The sequence below is a fragment of the Mustela lutreola genome, chromosome 3 (assembly GCF_030435805.1).
Source record: "Mustela lutreola isolate mMusLut2 chromosome 3, mMusLut2.pri, whole genome shotgun sequence".
Taxonomy (NCBI): domain Eukaryota; kingdom Metazoa; phylum Chordata; class Mammalia; order Carnivora; family Mustelidae; genus Mustela; species Mustela lutreola.
In genome coordinates, this window is record NC_081292.1 from 146,236,331 (window position 1) to 146,261,137 (window position 24,807).

Below are 24,807 nucleotides of genomic sequence, written 5' to 3' on the forward strand. Positions count from 1 at the left end.
AATGCACCCAACAAATATTGAGTATTCCCCACTGTGGGAAATGCATTGTGATGCGTGGTACAATGATACTGGGCATTATCTACTCTGTGCCAGTTGAAACCATAGCTTTATAAAATAGGGGATATTGTTAAGAATTTCAGGGATTACAAAGAAATGGAGTTGAGGAAAGACAGATGCAGATCAATGAAAATGATAACAGCTTACGACGATGGGTTTAACCTCAAAAATGAATTTTATCACTGACTGTCCAACCACAACATAAAGGCTAAAATACATAGACTTCTGAGTAGATGCAGAAACATGAAACACATACCAATTTCAAAGATTTGGTGTGCAAGAAAAGAATGCAAATATCAGTAATTTTTAATATTGATTACATGTTAAAATGATATTATTTTAAGTACACTGAGTTAAATAAAACAGGCTAATCATGGGGGATGCTGTCTTGGTGAGACATGAACTGAAGACATTGTAGAGAATGAGCCAAGTGTTATTAAACCCACAAATTACAAAAATTCTGGTGGTTCATGTGGGAACACAAGTATAGGCAGAAGGAACCTGGAAGATATTGCTGGAGATTCCAAAGTGAATGGACTGAAAACTAAACAGAGGACAGAGAGAATAATTTTGTTTCCTCTTTCACCTGAAGCACAAGTACTCGAAGGAGAAAGAAGTTTATAAAATGCTTGTTAGAACTGAAGTCCAATAGACCTCTAGCACCTTCCCTCTAGTAGCCACTGATTGTTTCACATACACAACCTCCATGTAGGATAATGCTTATTTAGCTGACAAAGCTCCTTAGTACGCTCCACTTAGCTATTTAACACTGACGATCCAGTCATCTTATTTACCTCCAGAAAACGTTCAGAAAATAATTTGTAATCTCTAGCCACCCCCCAGATTATAAACCAGAAAATTATAAACCAGAATTATAAACCTATCAGGGTTCAACTGCAAAGTGTCCCAAGGCAGGACCTGTGTTGAACTGAATTCTCAGGACCCGGCCCCTTACTGGTGACACAGTAAGTACCTAATGCATATTCACTAAATACATTTTAAAAAGGGTGGTATATTGAAGGTAAAAGTCGACACCTAAACAATACAGAAAAGGCAAAGACTGGAAATTTTGGGCGATAAGCTCACTGTTGTTGATAATCAGATGGGGGTGGGTGCCCAGAAATGAAGACCCAGAAGCCAATAAATGTCTCTTAAAATCAAGTCATGCCAGTGGACCTCAGAATCTTTTCTCCCCTGCTTCTGCCTTTGATGACCTCTTTGATTACACCTTTAAAAATGTGGGGATGTGAGGAAAGAAAGCAGGCATGAAGACAGGGCAGTTATGAGACAGTAACAAGTAAAATCCTAACGACAGACTGGTGGTTGAGAGACTGAAGCCAACCCAAAGAGATTCTGCAGTAGTGTATCAGGAGTTCCTCTGGGTTAACTTTTCCCTTCAGTGAGTTGGGAGAAGGATGAAAAGCATCTGCTTACATAGCAGGAAGGGGGAGGCATAAGTATGGCACAGGATGTAGTTCAGAAGACCCTAACTGGGCTAAAATATTTGAAAACAACATTATGAATACATGCAGTCTATATAATGGTGTATGAATAAATCATAATAGAAACAAACATGAGATAAATTTAGGATGAGGGAGATCTAGTCTGGCAGGAGCTCAGATGTGTATCAGATCACCGACAGTACAATGTCAAAGTAGCTTATGGCTAAGGCGATGACAAGCTGCATTAAAGAAATGCAGTTCTAGAGGTGCTTGGGTGGCTCAGTCAGTTGTCTGCCTCTGGCTCAGGTCATGATCCCAGGGTCTTGGAATCAAGCCTTGAACTGGGCGGTGGGGCGGGAGGTGGTGGTCCCCTGCTCAGGCGGTGGGGCGGGAGGTGGTGGTCCCCTGCTCAGTGGGAAGTCTGCTTCTCCCTCTGCCTGCAACTCCCCCTGTGTGTGCTCTCTCTCTCTGGCAAATAAATAAAATCTTAAAAAAAAAAAAAAAAGAAAGAAATGCATTCTAAATAAGACTTGTTTATAGTTCTCTTATATTTTGTACCAGGCAATCCACATTTGGAACACCATGAAGAGGAATTCTCAGGAACAAAGGAGAGCAAACAACAGGCAGGAATAATTGAAGGGATTAAGGATGCTTTCTGATGAAAAGAAAGCCTACAGATGATACGTTAGAGACCTTCACGTTCTTAAGAGTTTTCAATTTGAAGTGGCAGGGTACACTTAGTCTGTTCCCCAAAGCCACTTTTTGGAGGAGGGGAAGGAGCCAGAGATATCCTTGAGAAATCTCCTAAAGCCATGCACCCTCCCCTACAGGAAAAAAATACACACACACAAACATGCTTTTTATACTGTTTCAGGGGTTTCTAAACAGATTAAGGACCTTTAGTTTACAAGTTAAAAAGACCCAAGTTTCTGTTTAGGAAATCATTTCTCACAACAGTTCTTTCTGTACACTGATCCTGCCCCCATGCTTTAATAAACCAAAATTTTGCACCAGAAATTTTGCCCCAGAAAGAAAGAAAGAAAGGAAGGAAGAAAGAAAACGATTTCTCCCTTAACCTCTGAAGCAATACTCCTGGACTAGGGAAAATGACAGAATTCCTATCTGGGGCAGAGGGGTTGAGAGGAGAGTCTGAAGCTGGTACCCTGTAGTCCCTTGTAGTCCCTCCCAACTCTAGGATTTCCTAATCTAAAAGGAATTTAAAAAAATAATTTCACAGTATTAAGGAAAACATGTAAAACACTACAACACTACTTGCTATTGTCATTCACACTATAATTTTTTTTTTTTTTTTTTTTTTTTTTAGAATTTATTTGACAGAGAGTGAGAGAAGGAGAGAGCACAAGTAGGGGGAGCAGCAGAGGGAGAGGGGGAAGCAGGCTCCCTGCTGAGCAGACAGCCTGATGTGGGACTCGATCCCAGGATCCTGAGATCATGACCGGAGCTAAAGGCAGAGGCTCAACCCACTGAGCCACCCAGGTGCCCCATTCACACTATAATTTTAAACACCGACAATACCCATTCTGCTCTAGGAATTGGAAACAAAGGACATCCAGGCACCAATGCATCTTCCTTAACACACTGAAAAGGATTTCATTCATTTCGTGTACCACTACAATGGGATCAAGTATATAAATTATTTATTGTATTACAAACAATAAAATATTTCTCTCTGCAAGTTGCCTCTTAAAAAACTTGGCCTCATGCAGGGGCATGGTAGTAGAAGTCCTACAACATTTGCAATGTAAGTTCTTGCTTTGTATTTGGTTATAAGGATTTTTCTAAGTGGCTGGTTTCTGGCATCATCACAGGACATACCTACAAGTTATCTTATTAGTAGCATTGCATAATTTCTATATTCTGCAGTCTATGTTCCAGGCAACTCATTGCTGTGTAAACCTAAAGAGCTTTTTTACACATTAGCTAGAGGGGAGAGGGGGTGCATCTAATTTTAATCCTACCCTTTAAGGGAAGTACACAAATCAAAGTACTTGAGAGTGATGCTTATTTCTTTAAAACTCAGGTTCTCAAAAACCCTAGGTAAGAAAAACTCTATTATTCTCTGGAGAAATATGTCTTGGACTTTGTTTGCGTTATATCTATTTAAATTCTTACTACTAAGTTCTGTTTTAATAATGTTGAAAGACACTCAATCCTGAAAAATTACAGATACATTATACACAAAATTACATGTGTTTCCTACCTACAAGCATATAAAACAATTCTTGTTGCTAACACACAGTGTTGTTTCTTGAAATGATTTTCATAGTAAGTGTCTAAAACAGGGCTGAGAGTCTCAGACAGAAGGGGTGTGTGTGTGTGTGTGTGTGTTAGTAATTTGTTTATGCATTCCAGTGATAGACATATTCATTTAAGAATCCCAACTTTATTATGGTTACTCTTCTACTGGGGAAAGTTATTATTGCCTCCCTTCATCTCTCAGCTTTTCCCAATTTCCATTGCTTTAATTTCCCATTCAAATCAATTTCTTAAAATCGGGGGAAAAAATCTGCCATCACTGGTAGACTTTAAGCGATACAGAGGGCTCATTTCTTTTCTAGTTCAAGTAAGAGCCTTCCAGAAAAAAAAGATTAATGACACTGGACCTATTTTCTATAAAAAGGACTGTCAAATTCTACCAAAATCAGTCACGTTATTTCTTTAGCACTCAACAAAACAAAAGACATCCAGACGTTACAAGGCCAAAGGGAATTTCAGGGGTTAGTTTCAGGTTATACCTTCCCTCTGTTTTAGCTATCAATACAGCTGAGGAAGAGAATTACACAGGACATGGTATTCAAACTTCAATGTGGAGCAGAACCACCAGAAGGCTTATCAAAACACAGACTGCCGGGACCCAAATTCAAAGTTTGCGATTCAGTAGGTCTGTTACCAGGAAGTTCCTCTGGTAACAAGCTCTTTGGTGATGCTGCTGCTACCTGTCTAGGGACGAGGCTTTGTAAACCCCTGGTACAGGAGGATCCCTGCTATGTAACTGGTTGCAACACGGTGTTTCCTTTATTTATGCAAACTTTCATGGCTAAGAGTTTCTGATTCATACTCTAGACTGCACCCCAGAATGGCGGACAGCTTTCTGCAGTCTCAGAACTCCTGTAAGGCACACCTTTCTCTCACTATCCTGTAGAAAAGATGAGGAAAGGATACAATATTTCTGGAAGAAGAAACCAAAGCCATTTCTTGAGTCCTTCCCCCCCTTTCTTTAAGCTGCTCACTAAATATTTGGAATGAAATTCAAAAGCAAAAGAAGGGGCGGCTCTGCCGGAAAAGAAGATTGGCATACTCACCAGAGCGGAAATATACCCAGTCGTGTGGTGATAAAAACCATGGCAAACATAACAAACAGAAGATCACAAATTTTCTGAAACTTGGCATAATTTGCCATTTTGGCAGCCTATGAAAGGAAGGAATGGGATATATTAATGTAGTTAAACTGGTAAATGAAAAGTTTCTTTCAATATGCATGAGTCTCCTATAAGATAGAACTTACCAGATGCATAAAATTGCCTGCTCCTTTGAAATGTCATGCATCATGCATCAGTATTTATAAATTACCCATAAGTTCAGTGAAAAGCAACATTAGCTATAAGTAAAACTACGGACTGTCACAGATTTAATAAAACGTTCAGCAACCTGAAAAATTCAATTATATGGTTGATCTCAGGAAAACAGAAAAATAAGAAAATTCCTGCATTATGGAGGATATCAGCAAGGCAAAGACACCAACACAGGAATGCGGCCTAACAGGTCAAATACAAAGTGCTAGGAAATCCTTTAAAAGTCTAATGAGTCCCAAACGCTAAGGCCACAAGCTTTATACAAAATATATGGAGCCTTTCTGCATTGTTTTCTCTTTTCTACTTAGAATGAAAGGTTTTCCTTAAACAGGCATAAGGAATATTCTTGGGAGACAGTTTCTTGGCTTATTCTCATAAATTTAGAAATATAGAACATGTCAAGATCATGTTATTTCAATGAATCCATTTAGGTATAATTTTCGAAGTTCCATTAATGGGTCGTTTTCTAGATGAAAGTCACTAATGTTCCAAGTGTCTGTGAGAATTACTCTAATAATTTATGATAGTAATTTAAGTGACCACTTTTAATATTATAAATTAGGGAAGAGATTACCTCCCTTTCCCTACCATCTACACATTTTTAAGTAGATGATGCTATGTAACAATAGGTGACACAGAAAACACAATTTTGCTTGATCACCTCTTTTTACATTTTCACACAGAATTCACATGCACCCACACATAGGGTTAGAAATTGAAGATGTCTTGCTGAATTTATAACATTATCTTCTACTTCTCAGAAAGTTAAATTAGCTGAGTCAAACTTGAAAGGACTGTTGACAGTATCCATAGAAGCTAAAATTCTGTAGCTTTAAGTAAAACACAGAGTGGTGAGAGAAATGGATTCTTAAAAAAAAAAAAAAATACTTATTAACTGAGAAGAAGCCAGGATTGTGAACTTTTAATTTCATGAGTACTTTGGGTGTGATACCATGAATTATAGTAGGAAAGAAGAAAAGCATCTTCTGCCTCCTTCTGCCTAGGTAAACCATTTTTCTGTTATGTTCATTCAACAGTATTCAATAAAAAAGCATCAAACATGTAATTTTTCTAAAATCCCTAGGTCATAGATCCCACTTCAAATAGTTGATAGCTGACATATCTCATTATTTGGATATTCTCAAGCATTACTGTATAATGTAAAGAAAATCATTGTGATAAAGAATATTTGTCTTTAAGCCACATGGCTTGCATTTCTGGATTGTTTTTCCTTTCTGGATAAAAGTGATAGACAAAGATTCAACCAGCCATTTCCATATGCATTAAAGTTGGTAGACAGTACAGGGTTGATTTCAAAACTGCATATTGCTGTATAAATCTCCACTTTCAAGTATATTTAGGATTTAACCAAATGATAACTGGTTTGCAGGAGACTGCCCTTACAAAACTATATTTCTCCTTTAAAAAAATATGCTAAATAGAGTTTAGCTAGAACCACTTAAAAATTGTAACACCATACTATCATCTGACATAGCCTGTTAGGACTATTTTTCTATTTCATAGCCTTATAAGGAACAGAGTTCTTAAGGAAGTGCTGTGTATATTTCAAATCTTGATTAATCATCTTTATAGTAGATTCAATTGTATCATGTGGAATTTCTGCTTGTACTGAATAATACATCATTATTTGAGAGTGCCTCTACATTCACAGTGACAGTAGATACTTCAAGGGGCAGAATGGTGTGGGCCAACAAGAATAAAAACTCAGAATACAGATTCTAAGACCCACTTCTACATGAAATTCCTACTCTGGTAAGTTTATCTTTCACCAGTTACATACATGTCTTAGGATAAAGTAAAAAGACTTTTTCTTTATACATGCAGAGGACACAGTTTTTATATTTACTTTAGAATTCAAATATAATTTTCACTATAAACATACTAGGATAATACGTATATTGGCAATAAAAACTATGACTAATTAATTTCATCAGGATGTACAACTACCATTACTCACTAAATTCAGTTATATGTACTTCCCAGATATATCAGTGTGAAACTTATAATACCAGAAACAAAACTTATTCAAGTAATGATTTTCCAATTCTAAAACATTCATTTCTTAAGTGTTAGATAGTAAAGGTTTTCATTATTCAATTAAAGAATACTAAGATGATGAACATTCTTTGTATAAAAATGTATGGACTAAAGTCTCACTTTTACCCATTTAACTTACAAACAAACACTTTGCAGTTTCAAATCAGTCACATACTATCTTCCCCCCAGGGCCATCTACAATAACATAGAAGAACTGATGGTCTTGATGATTTCCTGAATACTAGATTTTGAACTCTTAAAGATGAAAGGAAAGATTTACCTCTAGAAGAGCATCAGCTGAATCGTGAAGACAGAGGACCAGGGTCCCTACTCGGGCCATATTGTTGACATACGAAAAGGAAATCAAGAAAATAGCTACAAGGTGATGCAGGAACATAATGCCAAAGTCCTTAGGGAAGGAAAAACACAGCCATGTTAGATCTTAGAGGACGGCAATATTTCCATTCATCTCTTCTGTTATTCAACAAGTATTTCCCAAGTTCTTAATGGAGATACTAAAATGAACAAGATGCATTTCCTACCCTCTGGGAGCTCACTATAGAGTGGCAGAGACACAAAGGGGACCAGTGACTATGAAGAATGTGATATACACCAGGATTAAGGGCAGATCATAAAGGGTGTTTTGTATATAAACCAGAGAATTTGAAGCTATGGGAGAAATTGCCTCAGAGTTTCAAACAAAGAAAGATATTAGTTGGATCTCTACTTTAGGAAAATCTTTAGGGCAGCACCAAAGGTCCAACAGAACTACTTCTCCAACTACTGTGACTGAGGATTCTGCATCCTTCTCCTGGAATGCTCATTGGGAAGGGAAAATAAGAACCCTAATATGGGGCTTTTCTGATGAATCCTACACAAGCAAGCCCTAAATTTGAACCCGTAGCCATTAGAAAAAGAAACTGGCAAAAGTAATGATAAATGCACCACCTTTATTTCATGTGGAGCTGCTGGTCAGCCCATGTGAAAAGATCATCTTTCTCTGACACTGATTCATCTACTGGCCATCTGGACATGGTTTGTTATGATGTGGAATTTCTGTTGCTTAGAAATACAGTCTCTCATTTACTAATATTCTTACCCTTATTTATTTTAAAAAATTTATTTATTTACTTGAGAGAGAGAGAGAGCATGCACACATGAGTGGAGAGAGCAGCAGAGGGAGAGAGAGAATCTCAAGCAGACTCTCCACTGAGCTCAGAGCTCCACACACAGGCTTGTGTGGAGCTCACGACCCTGAGGTCATGACTTGAGCCAAAATGAAGAGTTGGATGCTTAACTGACTGAGCCACCCACGTGCTCCTTTGCTCTTATTTGTAAATCTATTTCTTCCAGAGTATACTTGAACTTCTTTGGAATTTAAATGCCAACATCGGCCCTAATGGTGATCTACTCGAAGCCATTGAAAAATAAGGCTAATCATTAAAGACAAATAAATTAGCCAAATGAAAAGCATATTATGAAACTAAGAAAGAGAACAAATATGTGTGTATGTATGTATGTGTATGTGTATGTGTGTGTGTGCATGTACATATTTATATATATATATATATATATATATATATATATATAAACACCTTCAATAAAAGCCATACAATCATTATTTTATGTGTTGTATCTCCTTACCTTGATACCTTTAAGTAGGCACTGAATTTGATCTAAATAACATTTTTAAATAAATTGTCAACTTGGACCCTATCAAGGCAGGGTAACAACTCCCATCCTCAGGTTTGTTATTGCTGAAAATGACTGATCCTCAGGTTTGCTATTGCTGAAAATGACTGGAGTGTAGGTAGGCACGGGCTTAGCTGCAGGAACCTTAGCATCCTAGGTTGAAAATGTTCTCCTGCATTTTTGGTGGTAGCAATTAAGTAGAAATATTGTGATTTCTTCTTGGCACTCAAACTGAGGACTGATTCCAAAGACCTTATTCAAAACAGACCAGTCTGATCACCAGTTTCACTGGTGTCCCCCACCTTCTGCTGTTCTGCCATATTGTTTCTGGACATCTTCACAGTCACCATCAAGGGCTCCTTCTATGTTTGCTGCCTAATAAGGACCCTGATCTCAGCTCCCATTCCAGTGGCTGTCCTTATATCAATTATTAGAGATGGAAAAAAGAAATCAGATGTAGTCTTGACTCAAAGTCAATTAGAATGAGTCTGAAATGAAAGGATTCAAGGAAGAGCCATCCAATTTTCATACCAGAATCTGTTAAGATAATACTGTTTTTTTCTTATTACATATTAAATGGCATTTAGAGAACCTAGAATACCCTCTTAGTCTGTTCTGTGTAGGTTTCACAACAGAAATTCCTGGATGCATGTAAAATTCCAGCTACTTGGACTCCATTGCCAAATGTCAGAATGAGAAATGGCATCCTTACTTCAGTTCTCCATGGGAATTTCTCGCAAAATAAAATATTAGTGGTAAAAGGCCAGAAGGATTACCCTCATTAAAACATAAGTCTGTGTTCTGTATGATGGAACTCTCTTTGCAATGATTGGGATGCAAAGACTCTTGGAAATAATGCTCTATCTCTAGGAGGCACCAGAAATTCATCATGATGTACAGGTTTTTATGAAAGCAAAATTAACTCACTTCTCATTAGGGGGGAAAAAACCCACTGAAAACAATAAGGAACTTGTTCTCTAAATTTCTATTTGCTGGATAAAGTACTCATAATTTCATATGGTTTCTTTTGGAAATAATCTTAGCAACAAATAAAGCAAAACACTTGTGAACCTTCTAAAAAAAGAAACAAGACCAAGATTTTAAGTGATAGCTGATTTAGATGTAGATGGGTAGTAAAGAGTCATTCTCCTACACCATACACAAAGATAAACTTTAAATGGATGAAAGACCTCAGTGTGAGACAGGAATCCATCAAAATCCTAGAGGGGAATAACAGCCTCATCAACTTCATTCAAGACTCGTCTCCAAAGGCAAGGGAAACAAAAATGAAAATGAACTTCTGTGACTTCATCAAGGTCAAAAGCTTCTGCACAGCAAAGGAAACAGTCAACAAAACAAAGAGGCAAACCACAGAATGGGAGAAGATATTTGCAAATGACACTGTAGATAAAGGGCTGATATCTAAGATCTATAAAGAACTTCTCAAACTCAACACCTAAAAAACAAATAATCAAGCCAATAAATGGGCAGAAGACAAAAACAGGCACTTCTCCAAAGAAGACATACACAGCTAGCAGATGCATGAAAAATGTTCATCATCATTAGCCATCAGCGAAATTCAAATCAAAACCACATTGAGATACCACATTACACCTGTTAGAATGGCAAAAATTGACAACGCAAGAAACAACAAATGTTGGAGAGGTTATGGAGAAAGGGGAACCCTCTTACACTGTTGGTGGGAATGGAAGTTGATATAGCCACTTTGGAAAACAGTGTGGAGGTTCCTCAAAAAATTAAAAATAGAGCTACTCTACGACTCAGCAATTACACTACTGGGCATTTACGCCAAAGATATAGATGTAGTAAAAAGAAAGGGCATATGCACCCCAATGTTCAGAGCAGCAATGCCCCCAATAGCCAAACTGTGGAAAGAGCCGAGATGCCCTTCTATAGACAAATGGATAAAGAAGATGTGGTCCATATATATAATGGAATATTACTCAGGCATCAGAAGGATGAATACCCACCATTTACATCAACATGGATGGAACTGGAGAAGATTATGCTGAGTGAAATAAGTGAAGCAGAGAAAGTCAATTATCATATGGTTTCATTTATTTGTGGAGCATAAGGAATAGCATGGAGGACATTAGGAGAAGGAAGGGAAAAATGAAACAGGGGGGATTAGTGAGGGAGACGAACCATGAGACACTCTACACTATGGGAAACAAACCGAGGGTTTTAGAGGGGAGGGGGGCAAGGGGATGGGTGAATCTGGTGATGGGTATTAAGGAGGGCATGGATTGCATGAGACACTGGGTGTTATACAAAAACAATGAATCATGGAACACTACATCAAAAACTAATGGTGTACTGTATGGTGACTAATATAACACAATGAAAAACTTAATAAAGAGAAGACATGTGAGATTTAAAAAAAATATATATGAAATATTTCTAAAGTACAAGGCAAAGAAAAGACTTCCTTCTCAGATGCAAATGACATGGATTACCTTTCCTGAATTTAACAAATAAAATTAATATGATAAACTTATAATAGAAAATTACCTGATTAGAAATGAGGTAATTATCACCAGGTTGCCCATTTAACAAATTTTCAAATTCTCTAAGGGAATGGACAGACAACACCATAAAAAAAATTTTTTTTGAAAGAGAGAGAGAACAGAGAGGGAGAGTCTAAGAGAGAGGAGAGAGAATGTTAAGCAGGCTCGCTGCTTAGCACGGAAACTGACATGGGCTTGATCTCAAAACTCTTGAGATATGACCCGAGCCAAATCAAGAGTTGGGTGCTTAACTGACTGAGCCACCCAGGCAACCCAGCAACACTGTAATTTAAAAATGATTTCACTGTATGGCAACTACAACAACAGTTCACATCTCTCAGGTCTATTTGTTTTGTTTTACTTTGTTTTAAATAGTTTATTTGAACCTTCAAGGTACCTAGAAAGTTGTGTGACTTTTTATAGAATAACATGTTATTTTCATAGAGATCAATAACACTGTCTTCCTATCTCTTCACTTGGGATTTTGCAGCTTGAGGGTAAAACTCAGAAAGCTGGGGAGAAGCAAGTTGTGCAAGAAGTGGCAATGTGCTGGCAATGTGCAGGGGACAGCGGCCATGTAGGCTCATCTCCACCACAGCCCAAATGCACAGATGGAGACAGGAGGATCTCAGACACAACTTACATATGGCAAGAAAAACCACAGGTACATTTTCCTTTGAGGGAATATGAAAAATAGGTTCTCAACCTGTGGCTATAGCTTAAGTCCTGATTAATAAATAGCATGAATATAAAAATAAAAATAAAAACACATAAATATATATCCATATGTGTGTATATACATATATATATCTCTATATATGTATCTCTATCTCTGCCTTTTAAAGAACTAAAAAACAAGAGACTGAAAAACCATCTTGGTCTTGAGATGATGACTGAAGTAAAAGTATATTCATGATGATTTACAGAAATCAGTTGATTCTGATTTGCCCCATATTAGGTAATTTGAGGAAAATTATACCTTTCTCTTACTCATGCATGGCGTGAAAAGTTCACAGAAGGTATTTAAAAATGTCAACTTTTGGGTATCTGCAGTCTTCCTCAATTGATTTGGCTATTTTATTTTTAGCTGGCCTCGAATATTGGTGTACTATAAAGAGAACTGGTTAAATGTGCCATTAAAAAAAAAAAAGGTATTTCAAGTAACAAGGCTCTTCAAAAACTGTGACTTGAATTCACTGTCATTCTCATGGACAGCCTATGTATGTTAGGGTAAATATTCATAGGAAAACGTAGGAAGGGATAAAAAAGTGTGATTGATTTGAGAAATATTTGTTCAATTATAAAATGGAGTAGTTCTGACAGATATTATTCAGCTATCCCTTCTCTAAATTTCAATCTATGAATAAAACTTCATTTACACTAAATCTATAGTCACATTTATTTCAACACTTTTTCCCCAACAGACTAGATTTTTCTACCTTTGAACTAAACATATACGGACTGAGGTCTTTATGGAAGAGAACTGTCGCATATGGACAGCATTCTAAAAACAAGCTGCGTGCTAAGAAATTGATTAAAGACGTCCAAACTTACTATTGCTACTATCAAAATGTTCGAAATATATGTACAGATATGATTTAAATACCTCTACTAGCCGATCTCAAATCTGACATCCTAACTATTCAGCAGATACATACATCTAGGCCACTCTAGTTTAGAGCAGAGAATGGCACAATATGACCCCCAAGCCAAATCTGGTTCTCCATTTATTTTTGTAAATAAAGTTTTATTAGAACACTGTCACATTCATTTGTTTAGCTAATGTCTATCGCAGTGTTCTTCCTACAGTTGAGTGCTTGCAACAGAGACTGTGTGATCTGCAAGTTTAAGATATTTACTACCTGCCCTTCACAGAAAAGTCTGATGGCCCTGACCTTAGAGCCCATCTAAGGACATATTTTGGGAAACTTAAGTCATGTTATCAGAGATGTGACAACTGCATAGTGTCATGTTCAACTTCATCAAATTTTCTTCAGATAAAGGTTTATAAGAGATTTAATTTTCATAGCTGTTCAGTAAGATATTACTCTCAATAATTAGTAAGTAATCAATAAGATATTACTCTTAAAATTCAGATAAACTATAAAAAAAAGTTTTGGCAGACAGCTATTAAAATTCTCATGAAAAATCACAACTACAACTTCAAGAAAATTTGAAAATCAAGAAATTTTTTCACCAGTTTTTAAAGCAAAAGCTGTCTGTCCGCAGGCATTATTACTTTCCCTACTGCTAGACGTACTATTACTTTATAGCTTCTGGGAACATACATAAAGTGAAATAAAGAACCGCCTCATAAGCAGTGTTTACCCAATCTTTCTCCTGTGTAACATTTATGATAGCATTTCAAGATCAAGAACTCATAATCTTGTCTCCTATGAATTATTTAGTTAATATTTAATCTTTAATTGATTTTATTACTATGGAAAGGATACAATAAAATTTTATTTCTACAACAGAAAATAGTAAGATAGTGCCACTAATTCCTTTCCAGGGTGCCTGGCCAGAGAGCAGAACATTAATTTGCAACTCTCTGGAGTCCTCCTCCACACTTGATTTTCCTTTCCCCGTCAAAAGAACACTCTCCAAATACACCATGCTTTCAAGTGACATAGATATTTTTCTTAATTGTATACATATGGTTTTTTTCTCACTGAACTTTGGGTCTTCAGAAATTTTCATCACTGGTAGTTCTTGCCACATCCCAAGTACTTGGAGTTAGAGGCCTTTTATATAACCTTCTGGGCTCCGTTTAAATTATACTTGCCCACTCACACTAACTTGTACAGCTTTTAATGCTAGGAGGGTCACTTCTGAGAGATTTTAAATATACTTGATGCACAGGTTTCAAACTTTATTCTCTCTCCCTTTCAGTATCCCTGAGGACAAAAGCAATGGTATCAAGTAAACCCATTCATGTTGAAAACATCCAGAATGATCAGTAGGGGGCAGACTGTGCTCGAGTAAAATCGGAAACATCCCAGGACTCAAAAGTCATCACCTTCCTCTTTACTGCAAAGCCCTTGATACACAAAATGACAATGGCAATCAAGGACTCAATTTTGTGCTTTAGATGAAGATGAAAAATGTCTTCTTCAGGTCAGCCAAGTCAGGGTAATGCTATCAGTTGTCAGAAGGGGTTCAGAGGAACGCTTACTATTCCCACTGGCCTTATCTCTTGTCATATAACTCCTAGTCCCTTCAGCTGTTGGAGCTCCCCACTCTAATTCACAAATAGCCAGAACTCTGCCAGCAGAATTCACCTGTCAAGCTTCTTCCTGCCCCCATGCAAGCTCTGGCCATGCAGGTTCTTTGTTGTTGTAGTTGTTGTTATTGTTTGTTTGTTTTGTAGCTGGAACCCTGGTGTATCTCTTCTCTTCTCCAAGACCCACTCCATTTGGACTACCTGGTGAACTCCCATCTACCTTCCAATAAGGCCCATTAATTCTCAAGCTCCAAAGGCTTTGTCTGACACTGTGATTTAGTCACCTAAAGTAAGTACTATTAGAACTGCATTTTATAATGAAACCAAGGCACAGAGATGCAGTGTAATTCTTCCAAAGTCACACAAAAGAACAGGCTAGAGCCAGACCTGTATTGGGTTGCATGTGACTCCACAGCCCATCTCTAACGATGTGGCAGACGGCTGCTCAGAAACAGATGTGAGAAATGAGGACTGTGAGGAAGGGAGTCCTAGAGAAAGGACACTTCTGAAAACACACAGAAGTGAGAGACTAACAAATGGAACACAGTCCATACCCAAAAGGCAGGAAGAGAAGGGAACCAAGAGCAAAGATACAGAGTTAGCTGTGAGTGGAAAGGGCGCCCCTCCTTAGGAGGCCAAAATTATGGATGTGGGGAGTCGGTCTATTGGTATTTATGCGGGTAGAAACAGAGGGAATTTTGGAGATGGGGAGAGAGTTAGAGCTATGATAAACCGGAGTGGGTGTTTTCCCAAGACCCCAGTGGGTGTTCTCCCAAGACATCAAGGATGACTTGAGAACAACTCCTCAGAGGAAGCTGAATGATTGAACCTCCCCCATGAAAGTGGAACCTTCCAAGTGCCAATGGCACCTCCTGGGAGAACGAGGGACTCCAGAGGCCCTGGACCTAAAGACCCAGAACCATAGATCAGCAGCACGGCGTAGATCCTGGGGTGTGGGTCTCCCTGCAGTGCAGCAATGCTGTGGCCCTATGCGCCACACAAGAAGAAGAGGCTCCTGGCTGTCGCCCCCTGCACACCACTGCCAAGCCCCACGACTGCCCAGTGCCTGGGTGTTGGGATGTGACAGCGAAATAGGTTTAAGAGCCCTTCCCTGGCAAGTCACCCGGGGAGTCTGAGTGCCGGAGGAAGCCACTAGTTAAGGCAGCCTTTGAATAAAAACCTGTATAATTGCCCCATAAAGCATACTCCTTTTCCAGGCGACAGTGTCCCATTGTTCTCTCTCCAGCCTGCACAGAGCAGTGAGTTGCAATGTTCTGATCACAGGTGGTTAGCTTATAAAATCAGCCGCCTCTTCTTCCCTTCTTCTCATGTGAAGACACAATAGTGAGAAAGGACAGGCGTAAAGCCTGAGAGTCTGGGATATGTGCCTCAGAACTTGGACGGCAAGGTGGTGCTACTCCAGTCACACACACAGGAGTGTGAAGGAGACATCAAGGGGCCTGCCCAACTGTGTCTCCAAGGAGCAGCTCCAAGGTGACATGGAGAGACAATACCAGGTCGCGTTCCACCCTTCTTGGGATCCCGGGTGTCCTGTGGCATGATTTGAGCTTTTTTTTAAAGATTTTATTTACTCGTTTGCCAGAGAGAGAGAGAGTACAAGCCAGGAGAGTAGCAGGCAGAGGGAGAGGGAGAAGCAGGCTCTCTGTGGAGCAGGGAGCTGGATGCAGGACTCGATCCCACGACCCTGGGATCATGACCTGAATGGAAGGCAGACACTTAATGAACTAAAACACCCAGGCATTCCTAGCTTTTCAAACTAAGAAAGGACACACTAATACCAGCTGGGGTCCTTGAAGTCCTTGCTCTAGAAAATACTTAAGTAATCTACACCAGCAGTTCTTGGAGGTTTTGGTCTCAGAACACTTTTATATTTTCAAAAATCACTGAGGACATCAAAAAGTGTTTGTTGATGTGAGCTATATATCTCTTTAGCCTTTGTCACATTAGACATTAAAACTGAGAAATTTGAAAAACATTTATTAATTTAAGTAAAATCTCTTACATGTTAATGAACATAAATATTTTCCTGAAAAATAACATATTTTCCAAAATTAAAAAAAAAAATGGTGAGGACAGTGGCAGTGGCAAAGAGATTATTGCAAATCTCTTTGATGTCTGGCTTACGACAGGAGAGCTGGATTCTTTTCAACAGCTGATACATTCAAATTATTGCCCTAAGTTATTCTATCTAGTTGAAGTATATAAGGAAAATCTAGCACCAAACAGTTGGAAAAGGGAGAAGTATCTTGACAGTCTTTTCACATAGTTATGAATATTTTTCTTTGATATTGTATGCGAATTTGACAAGTGGGATATTCTTAAAGGTTAAGTACAATGTAGAATCTAAAACCATACCAATACCCTTTTCATATTCTTTTACATTTAATTCCTTTGGTTTGCCTTGACCTTTGAATGGATATTTTACTCATGTATGACTTTGTTGCATCATGCATTAGTCACCTGGAAAATACTGGTTCACCGAGTTAATATTTTTAAAAACCACTTTTATCAACATCCCTACCAAACTCATCAGGTAAGTCTTTAAGGATTGGGATATTATCAAGATCTCACTGGTGGACAGGGGTCTTCCAAAAATCTAATTTTTGCTTGAAGGCTTGAGGGTTTTTTTTTTTTTTTTTGCATTAACATATAATGTATGTATATATATGCATATATACACATATATGTATGTATATAATATATTATTTGTTTCAGGGGTACAGGTCTCTGATTCATCTGTCTTACACAATTCACAGTGCTCACCATAGCACACACCCTCCCCAATGTCCATAACCCACTCACCCCATCCCTCCCACCCCCCTCCACTCCAGCAACCCTCAGTTTGTTTCCTGGGATTAGGAGTCTCTTATGGTTTGTCTTCCTCTCTGGTTTCCTCTTGTTTCATTTGTCCTCCCTTCCCCTATGATTCTGTCTTGTTTCTCAAATTCCTCCTATCAGTAAGGTCATGTGATAATTGTCTTTTTCTGATGGATTTATTTTGCTTAGCATAATACCCTCTAGTTCCATCCACATTGTTGCAAATGGCACGATTACATATTTGAAGTCTGCATAATTTTCCTATGTGTGTGTGCGTGTGTGTGCATGAGTGTGTGTATACACCACATCTTCTTTATCCATTCATCTGTTGATGGACATCTAGGCTCTTTCCATAGTTTGGCTATTGGGTGCATGTGGCCCTTCGGATCACTACATTTGTATCTTTAGGGTAAATACCCAGTAGTGCAATTGCTGGGTCATAGGGTAGCTCTATTTTCAACTTTTTGAGGAACCTACATACTGTTTTCCAGAGTGGCTGCACCAGCTTGCATTCCCACTAACAGTATAGGAGGGTTCCCCTTTATCCACATCCTCACCAACATCTGTTGTTTTCTGACTGGTTAATTTCAGGCATTCTGACTGGTGTGAAGTGGAATCTCACTGTGGTTTTTATTTGTATTTCCCTGATGACAGCTTGAGTTTTATCACTGACAACAAATAACGTCAATTTTCTTCTTGAAACAGTTTGGCAAAGTTACTTTGTGCATTTTCAAAAAAAATGACTATCAAATATACAAGTTGGAATAACCACAATTTGTCAGTCATTCTGCTGAGTAAAAATGAGATTTACAGGAGAAAAGGAGCAGCTTATTCAGCTCACAACACAAAGCACTAAGTGCACGTGATTTTTCTCAAGACACTATTGGACAATGTCAGGCAGCCAAAGTTCTTTACGCCTACTTCCCATTTTATCACACAAGATATTTTTAAGTGTATACTCACGAATAGAGAGTAAATAAAATTAACACTTTCAATGCTTCACCGAGAACCTTCTTTATTTATTTATTTTAATTTATATTTTATTTATGTTCAGCATAACAGTATTCATTATTTTTTCACCACACCCAGTGCTCCATGCAATCCGTGCCCTCTATAATACCCACCACCTGGTACCCCAACCTCCCACCGCCCCCCGCCACTTCAAACCCTTCAGATTGTTTTTCAGAGTCCATAGTCTCTCATGGTTCACCTCCCCTTCCAATTTCTCCTGGAAAACTTCTTAACTGACATTGTCTCTTCCTAAGCATGTAGCAGTGAAGAATACGGCTACTAGTACCGTTTAGGGATGCTGCCTGCAACTTTGCCCACTCTTACTTCTGGACTACGAGTATACTTTCAACACAGTCAGGAAGGCAAATGTCATTTTAGTATTATTATGGAAACAGTTTTCACCTTGCAGACCTCCATGGGTCCACAGACTACACTTTGAGAACTGCTGATCTAGAAATATGATTTCCCAAATCATTCAAGGAAATGATAATTAGACATATTATTAGCAATAGCTGCACTAGTCAGGATAAACAAAATTCCAGGTCAAAAACAAAGCCTTTAAAACCTCAGTGGTTTAAAACAAAAGCTTGTTTCTTATACACTGCATGTTACCTTGGGCAGGGGGTGGGGCGAGTGCTGGTACTTTGCTCACCGCAGTCACTCAGGGACCCAGGCCAATGCAGCAGCCCCCATCTCAGATGTTACCCATCACAATACTACAGGGGAAAAGAGACACTAGAAGGTCTCACTACTGATTAAATACCTCAAAGTGACTCAAGTCAATTCTGCTCCCAGCGTACCAGTCACCTGGCCCCATCTAACCGTAAAAGGGGGCAAGGCTGAGAAGTACAATCCTACAAGTACCTGGGGGTAGAGAGGGGTTAATATTTGGTGAATCAAATGAGCATTTACTATATGCCAGGCACTGTTCAAAGAGTATGTATTATTTATTTATGCTCACAAAACCCCCATGAATTAGATTACATGAATCTCATTCTTTGGATCAGGAAACCAAAGCACAGAGAAGTAAAGTAACATGCTCAAGGTAATTCCATATTAGGAAGGGTGCTGAGCAGGCAGATGGACTTCAGAGCCCAAGTCTTTAACTTCTAAGCCAAAATGCCCATAATTGTTCCCCGGCCTAGAACTGAGAAAAATAATAACATTTTCATAAAGATAAATTTAAAGAACTGTCCTTTATTACGAGGTGTCCTTTCTCCTTTAAAATGTTAAAATTTCCCTTCCTTTATGAATTGAGGGTGATAAGTAGCAGGCGTTTTTAAAATCTCCTTACTAGGCAAAGTAAAAGGTTGTCAACCTTAAGTTAATTCTTCTTTCTAATTATTTTTGCTAATTTTAATTAACCAAAAATAGCTTTGGGGGTTTTTGTTTGTTGGCTGGGTTTAGGGCTATGTGTTGATTCAACCAAATTTTGGCCATTATGTGCTAGTTAATGTCCTAAGCTCTATTCATCAAGCATTATATCAGTTTTCATGGATATTACTTCATATAATTCCACGCCATCCTGCTTCCTTATAAGGAAGATTATTGCATGTATTTTCTTTCACCTTAAAACTAACTGAAGCAGTAAAGATCTGGAGCCAGGCAAGCCCCTACTTGTAGCAACGGTTCAGTTACTCCCTGCAAAAGTTACCAGAGAGCAAAACCAAGCCCGTCAATAAGTTTCTTGCTGAACTTAACCATCATACCTTTCTCTGTTAGGAATCTTCTACAGGATGTAGTTTTTCTCTCAGGTTAAAGACCAAAGAAGCAACCAGCTGACTTAACCAGCTGGGCCCTGGAACTTGGCCACGGATGGTTTCCTACAAGGACTCTGAACACGAGCAGTGTTTATTGGCCAAGAGCCCAGGTTTTCGAGCCAAACAGCAGCTTAGTTAAAAGGGACAGAGGGCTTAGACATGAGCAAACTGTTCCGAGCTCCACCACATTTATTAGTTTCTCTTGGAAAATTTAGATGTGCACGAGAAACACTCATTGCGAACAGGTGCTAAAGAACAGATTTTTAATAAAAATTAAACCTTGGGATATAAAAGATGTTTCCAGTATTGCTGAATACTGAGAGTACACCTGTTGTTTTAATAAGATACCTTAATAATTTTGGGTTCACAGAAGAAAGGAAGGAAAACAGGAAGAAAGGGAAGAAATGGAGGGAAGAAAGAAGAAAAAGGTAAGTAAGATAAAATTCTCAAAATATCATGGTAGCACATAATAGAACATCTAAATTATAAGTCCATTATACCAAATGACTACATCTGGGCCCGTCCTTTCCCTCTGGAAAGGTTAATAATAATATGTCTCATCACTCACCAAATAAGTACCAACCCTGGAAAGGATCAAGAGAGAGGCATTTGGAAACAGAGAAACTAAGAAAAAAAAAAAAAAAAAAAGATTGGCAATACTAGGATACTTCTAGGGAAAAAGCATTTATCAATATAAAAGCTACTTTAAAAGACTTATGGACTCATTAAGTCACAAAAAATGATTTCTAAACCTCACTTCAGTTATTGATTTTTAACAGTCTGAGGCATGCCTTCAGATTCAACATTTATAAATTCTGGCCCCTATTTGAAATGGCCATTCAAGTTCCTTGTCATTTAAGAGGGAAACCAAAGAAACATTCTTTACAACTTTCTATTCAAACCCTGTGAAAAGCCCTCCATCCTGAGTCGTTGATGGATGTCTTCGAACCTCTCTATTTTATAGTGAGGAGGCAGGCTGTTGTTATAGGGTTCAGTTAATAGTTGGTAGGGATAATACAAGATAGGGAATGTATCTGGCAGCCAGGATATTGGACTAATCCTCACTGATGGACGGCACAGCAGATCCTCCAGGCATCAGCGCGATGGAGATGAACAGTAAGAACCTGCAGTGACAGTCAGCAAGATGCAAAGGAGAAACACGAGAGCTGCGATTCACTAAGGAGAGATGGCAATGGGGAAAAAGGCCTTCCTTGTGAAAACCTGTGCTGATTTGGAAAACAGTGTGGAGATTCCTTAAGAAATTAAAAATAGAGCTTCTCTATGACCCTGCAATTTGTATCTACCCCAAAAGATACAGATGTAGTGAAAAGAAGGGCCATCTGTACCCCAATGTTCACAGCAGCAATGGCCACAGTCACCAAACTGTGGAAAGAACCAAGATGCCCTTCAAAGGATGAATGGATAAGGAAGATGTGGTCCATATACACTATGGAGTATTATGCCTCCATCAGAAAGGACGAATACCCAACTTGTGTATCAACATGGACAGAACTAGAAGAGATTATGCTGAGTGAAATAAGCCAAGCAGAGAGAGTCAATTATCATATGGTTTCACTTACTTGTGGAGCATAAGGAATAACACGGAGGACATTGGGAGTTGGAGAGAAGGGAGTTGGGGGAAATAGGAGGGGGAGACAGAGACAAACCATGAGAGACTGCGGACTCAGAAACAAACAGGGTTTTGGTAGAGGGTTAGGTGAGCTTGGTGGTGGGTATTATGGAGGGTACATATTGCATGGAGCACTGGGTGTGGTGCATAAACAACGAATTTGGGAACACTGAAAAGAAATAAAATAAAATAAAATAGAAAAAAAAATAAAACCTGTGCTGAGTAACTTCCCACTCTATGCAAGGAAGAAGAAACCAACTGCACCAGGAATGTCCAAAGGTACTCTGACCAGCTGAAGAAGGGAGAGGGGACACGTGTCTAAAACAGGCTATTGGTGTTTACTAAGAAAAAAACAGAGATGTCATTGTGAAACACTGAAAATATGTACCAGCCTGAGATCAGTTCCACGAATTTCACTGTAAAATCACTCTTCTTATACATAGGTGGTTTCCACACAGAGGCAAGATATATTTAAACCACACAACATGATACACTTCAACCCTAGAAAATGATCCCCTTATGACAGCTATTAGCTAACGGTCACTTGACTTCAAAAAATGAAGACTTTATGAGTCCTCTTAGCTCACTGAAAATACATGTTAAATGCACGTTGAGAAAATTCAAGCAAACAGAAGGGGTTTGGTGACTTTCAGTATGTAATGTCTCACTGGGATTAGGAGCCGAGTACAGTTATAGTCTTGCTTTTATTAATCTATTTGACTCTAGATGGCACAGCTAATTCTCAGTAAGCAAAAGAGAAACCACTAAAAATGGCAAAGAGCTGCAAAAGGGTTACTACCTCTAATGTCAGGAGCAAGGCAAGGCAAGGCAATACAAGAATTGCTTACATGTCTAATCTCAGAGCAAATCACAGAAACTCGCTGGGTAAATTAGGGCTCTAATTCATTCCCACACAGCACAACCCTGAAAAATTTACATAGACTCACTATATATCAATTTTCCCAGCTACAAAATGGGAAGATATTCAACCCTCCTTTTTTTTAAATGCAAGTTTTTTCTGTAGCTACCTGGAAAAAAGTGCTTCACAAAAGAAAACAAAATGCATATTACTCAGCCTTATAAAGGGAGAACATTCTGACATAGGCTACAGCAGAGATGATCCCAACGATATTATGCTAAGTGAGATAAGCCAGCCACAAAATGACAAATACGGTACGATTCCACTTATATGAGGTACACAGAGACAGAGAGTGGAATGGTGGCAGTCAGAGGCCGGAGGGGAGGGGACAATGGGGGAATTATGGTTTAACAGGTACAGAGTTTCAGTTATGCAAGATGGAAAGAGTTCTGGAAACTGGTGGCACAACTGTGTGAATATGTGGAAAACTTCTGAACTGCACACTTCAAATGGTTAAGAAGGTACAATCTTATGTTTTGTATTTCTACCACAGTTAAAGGTTTAAAAAAACAAAGGAGTAAAAGGCACAATAAGCCTAGCACTGTGCCTAGCACGAGGACTTGATCCGTCTACAAGTACTAAGGACAGGAATGAAGAAGGTTCTTCACGTAAGACAGATGAGATCTAATCTGACTGGCCTACCACTACTGGGGTATCTTTAAACATTTCCAGAAAGTGACCCAGCATGGTACAATGAGGAAGGAACCACAAATGATAGTTGTCAATGAGTTATCTGCTCTGCCAAGCTCCAGCTCTCACAGGAATCAGCCCTTTCTGAGAATCAAACAACAGACATCTCAGGCAGGCAGTGCAGTCACACAGGGTATGGAAAGCCAGCTTTGGGACAGCCCAGAGAGCCTGTGTTGGAGGAAAGAGGCCGGTATGCCCCTGGGGAAAGGGGCCACAGGTAGCAGGACCACAGGCTCGTACGTGTTCTTCTGCAGCCACTTGGATACCGCGTGGTAACGCAGCAGCTTACTGATCTAACCAAGGAAGTTACACTGTTCCAGTCTTGTGCTCCTTGACAACACATAGTTCTGTTTGCAGAGGACTTTGGAAGGTATTCCATTAGTAAGTCAGAAGACATTCTGATGAGTCTGTTTACTCACTCACCCTAAACTTACTGATCCTCATCACCAGCAGGTACACTGATGGCCATGGCACAAAGACAAACATATCTTGCTCTTTCGCCCTTCAAGTCTGGGGAAGGGACAGAGGCAGGCCACCAGGTCACAGTTCATTTAAGAATGTTTTATTTTCATGACGTATTTTGAGGTTAGATAACTCTGATGAAGGAAAAGCTCAGTCATGGGGCTGGGACACTGAAAGCTTACTCTCTCTCAGAGGCTATAAATATAGTTAAAAAACAGAACATGTACACATTGGGCACTTGTAAACTAAACCCAGAAGAAGGAGTGGTCAAAAATTCTGGAGGAATTGAATTAGCCTTCAAAGAAGAGATTATTACTTTAGACTAGGCTGGGTTTGGGAAGAGGGAAATAGGGTATATTCTAGCCAAGGTAAGGTCTTGTTAAAAAAAAAAAAAAAAAAAGGTGCATGAAAAAAATTATGTGCGATCAGTGATGAGAAGATACTCTTGCTGGGATATATGTGTGTGTCAGAGGGGGAGGCTGGAGGATGGTGATGAGACTGGAGAAGTAGCTTTGAATCATGTTGACTGGCTTTGTCCTGAAGGTTTTAGAAATATAACTTAGGTGGCCGTTTAGATAGGAGGACTATTTAAAAGGCTGCTGCAACAGATTAAGCAAAAAAGTCGCGATGGCTCTAGGTAAATGTGTCCATGATATTAAGAGTTCAAGTATAAGGAGAAGCAAAGAGGAGGGCAAAGGAAAACCCTAGCTTGTGTGACTTCCGCTTCCCGGAAGAACCAAAAGACTAGGGGATGATCATGTCTTCAGCTAGAAATAATTTGCAAGTAAAATTCAGTTTCCTCATTCACAAAATGAGGATAAACAATAAATGACTGAACTGGATCTTGAAGTTGATGGGAAGATTAAATGAGAAAATAAATACAAAGAACATATTACTATAACTT

General features: G+C 38.8%; 1 protein-coding gene across 2 annotated transcripts in view; it reads right to left on the reverse strand.

Moving 5' to 3' along the window:
• CERS6 (ceramide synthase 6) overlaps positions 1-24,807 on the reverse strand; it is a 318,430-nt gene that overhangs the window by 50,857 nt on the left and 242,766 nt on the right. For both annotated transcript variants that reach the window (XM_059167114.1, XM_059167115.1), the window contains exons 7-8: positions 7,431-7,559; positions 4,823-4,929 (exon numbers count right to left, since the gene is read on the reverse strand). In XM_059167114.1, the coding sequence (XP_059023097.1) occupies positions 4,823-4,929; positions 7,431-7,559 (236 nt within the window). The remainder of the gene's footprint in view (positions 1-4,822; positions 4,930-7,430; positions 7,560-24,807) is intronic.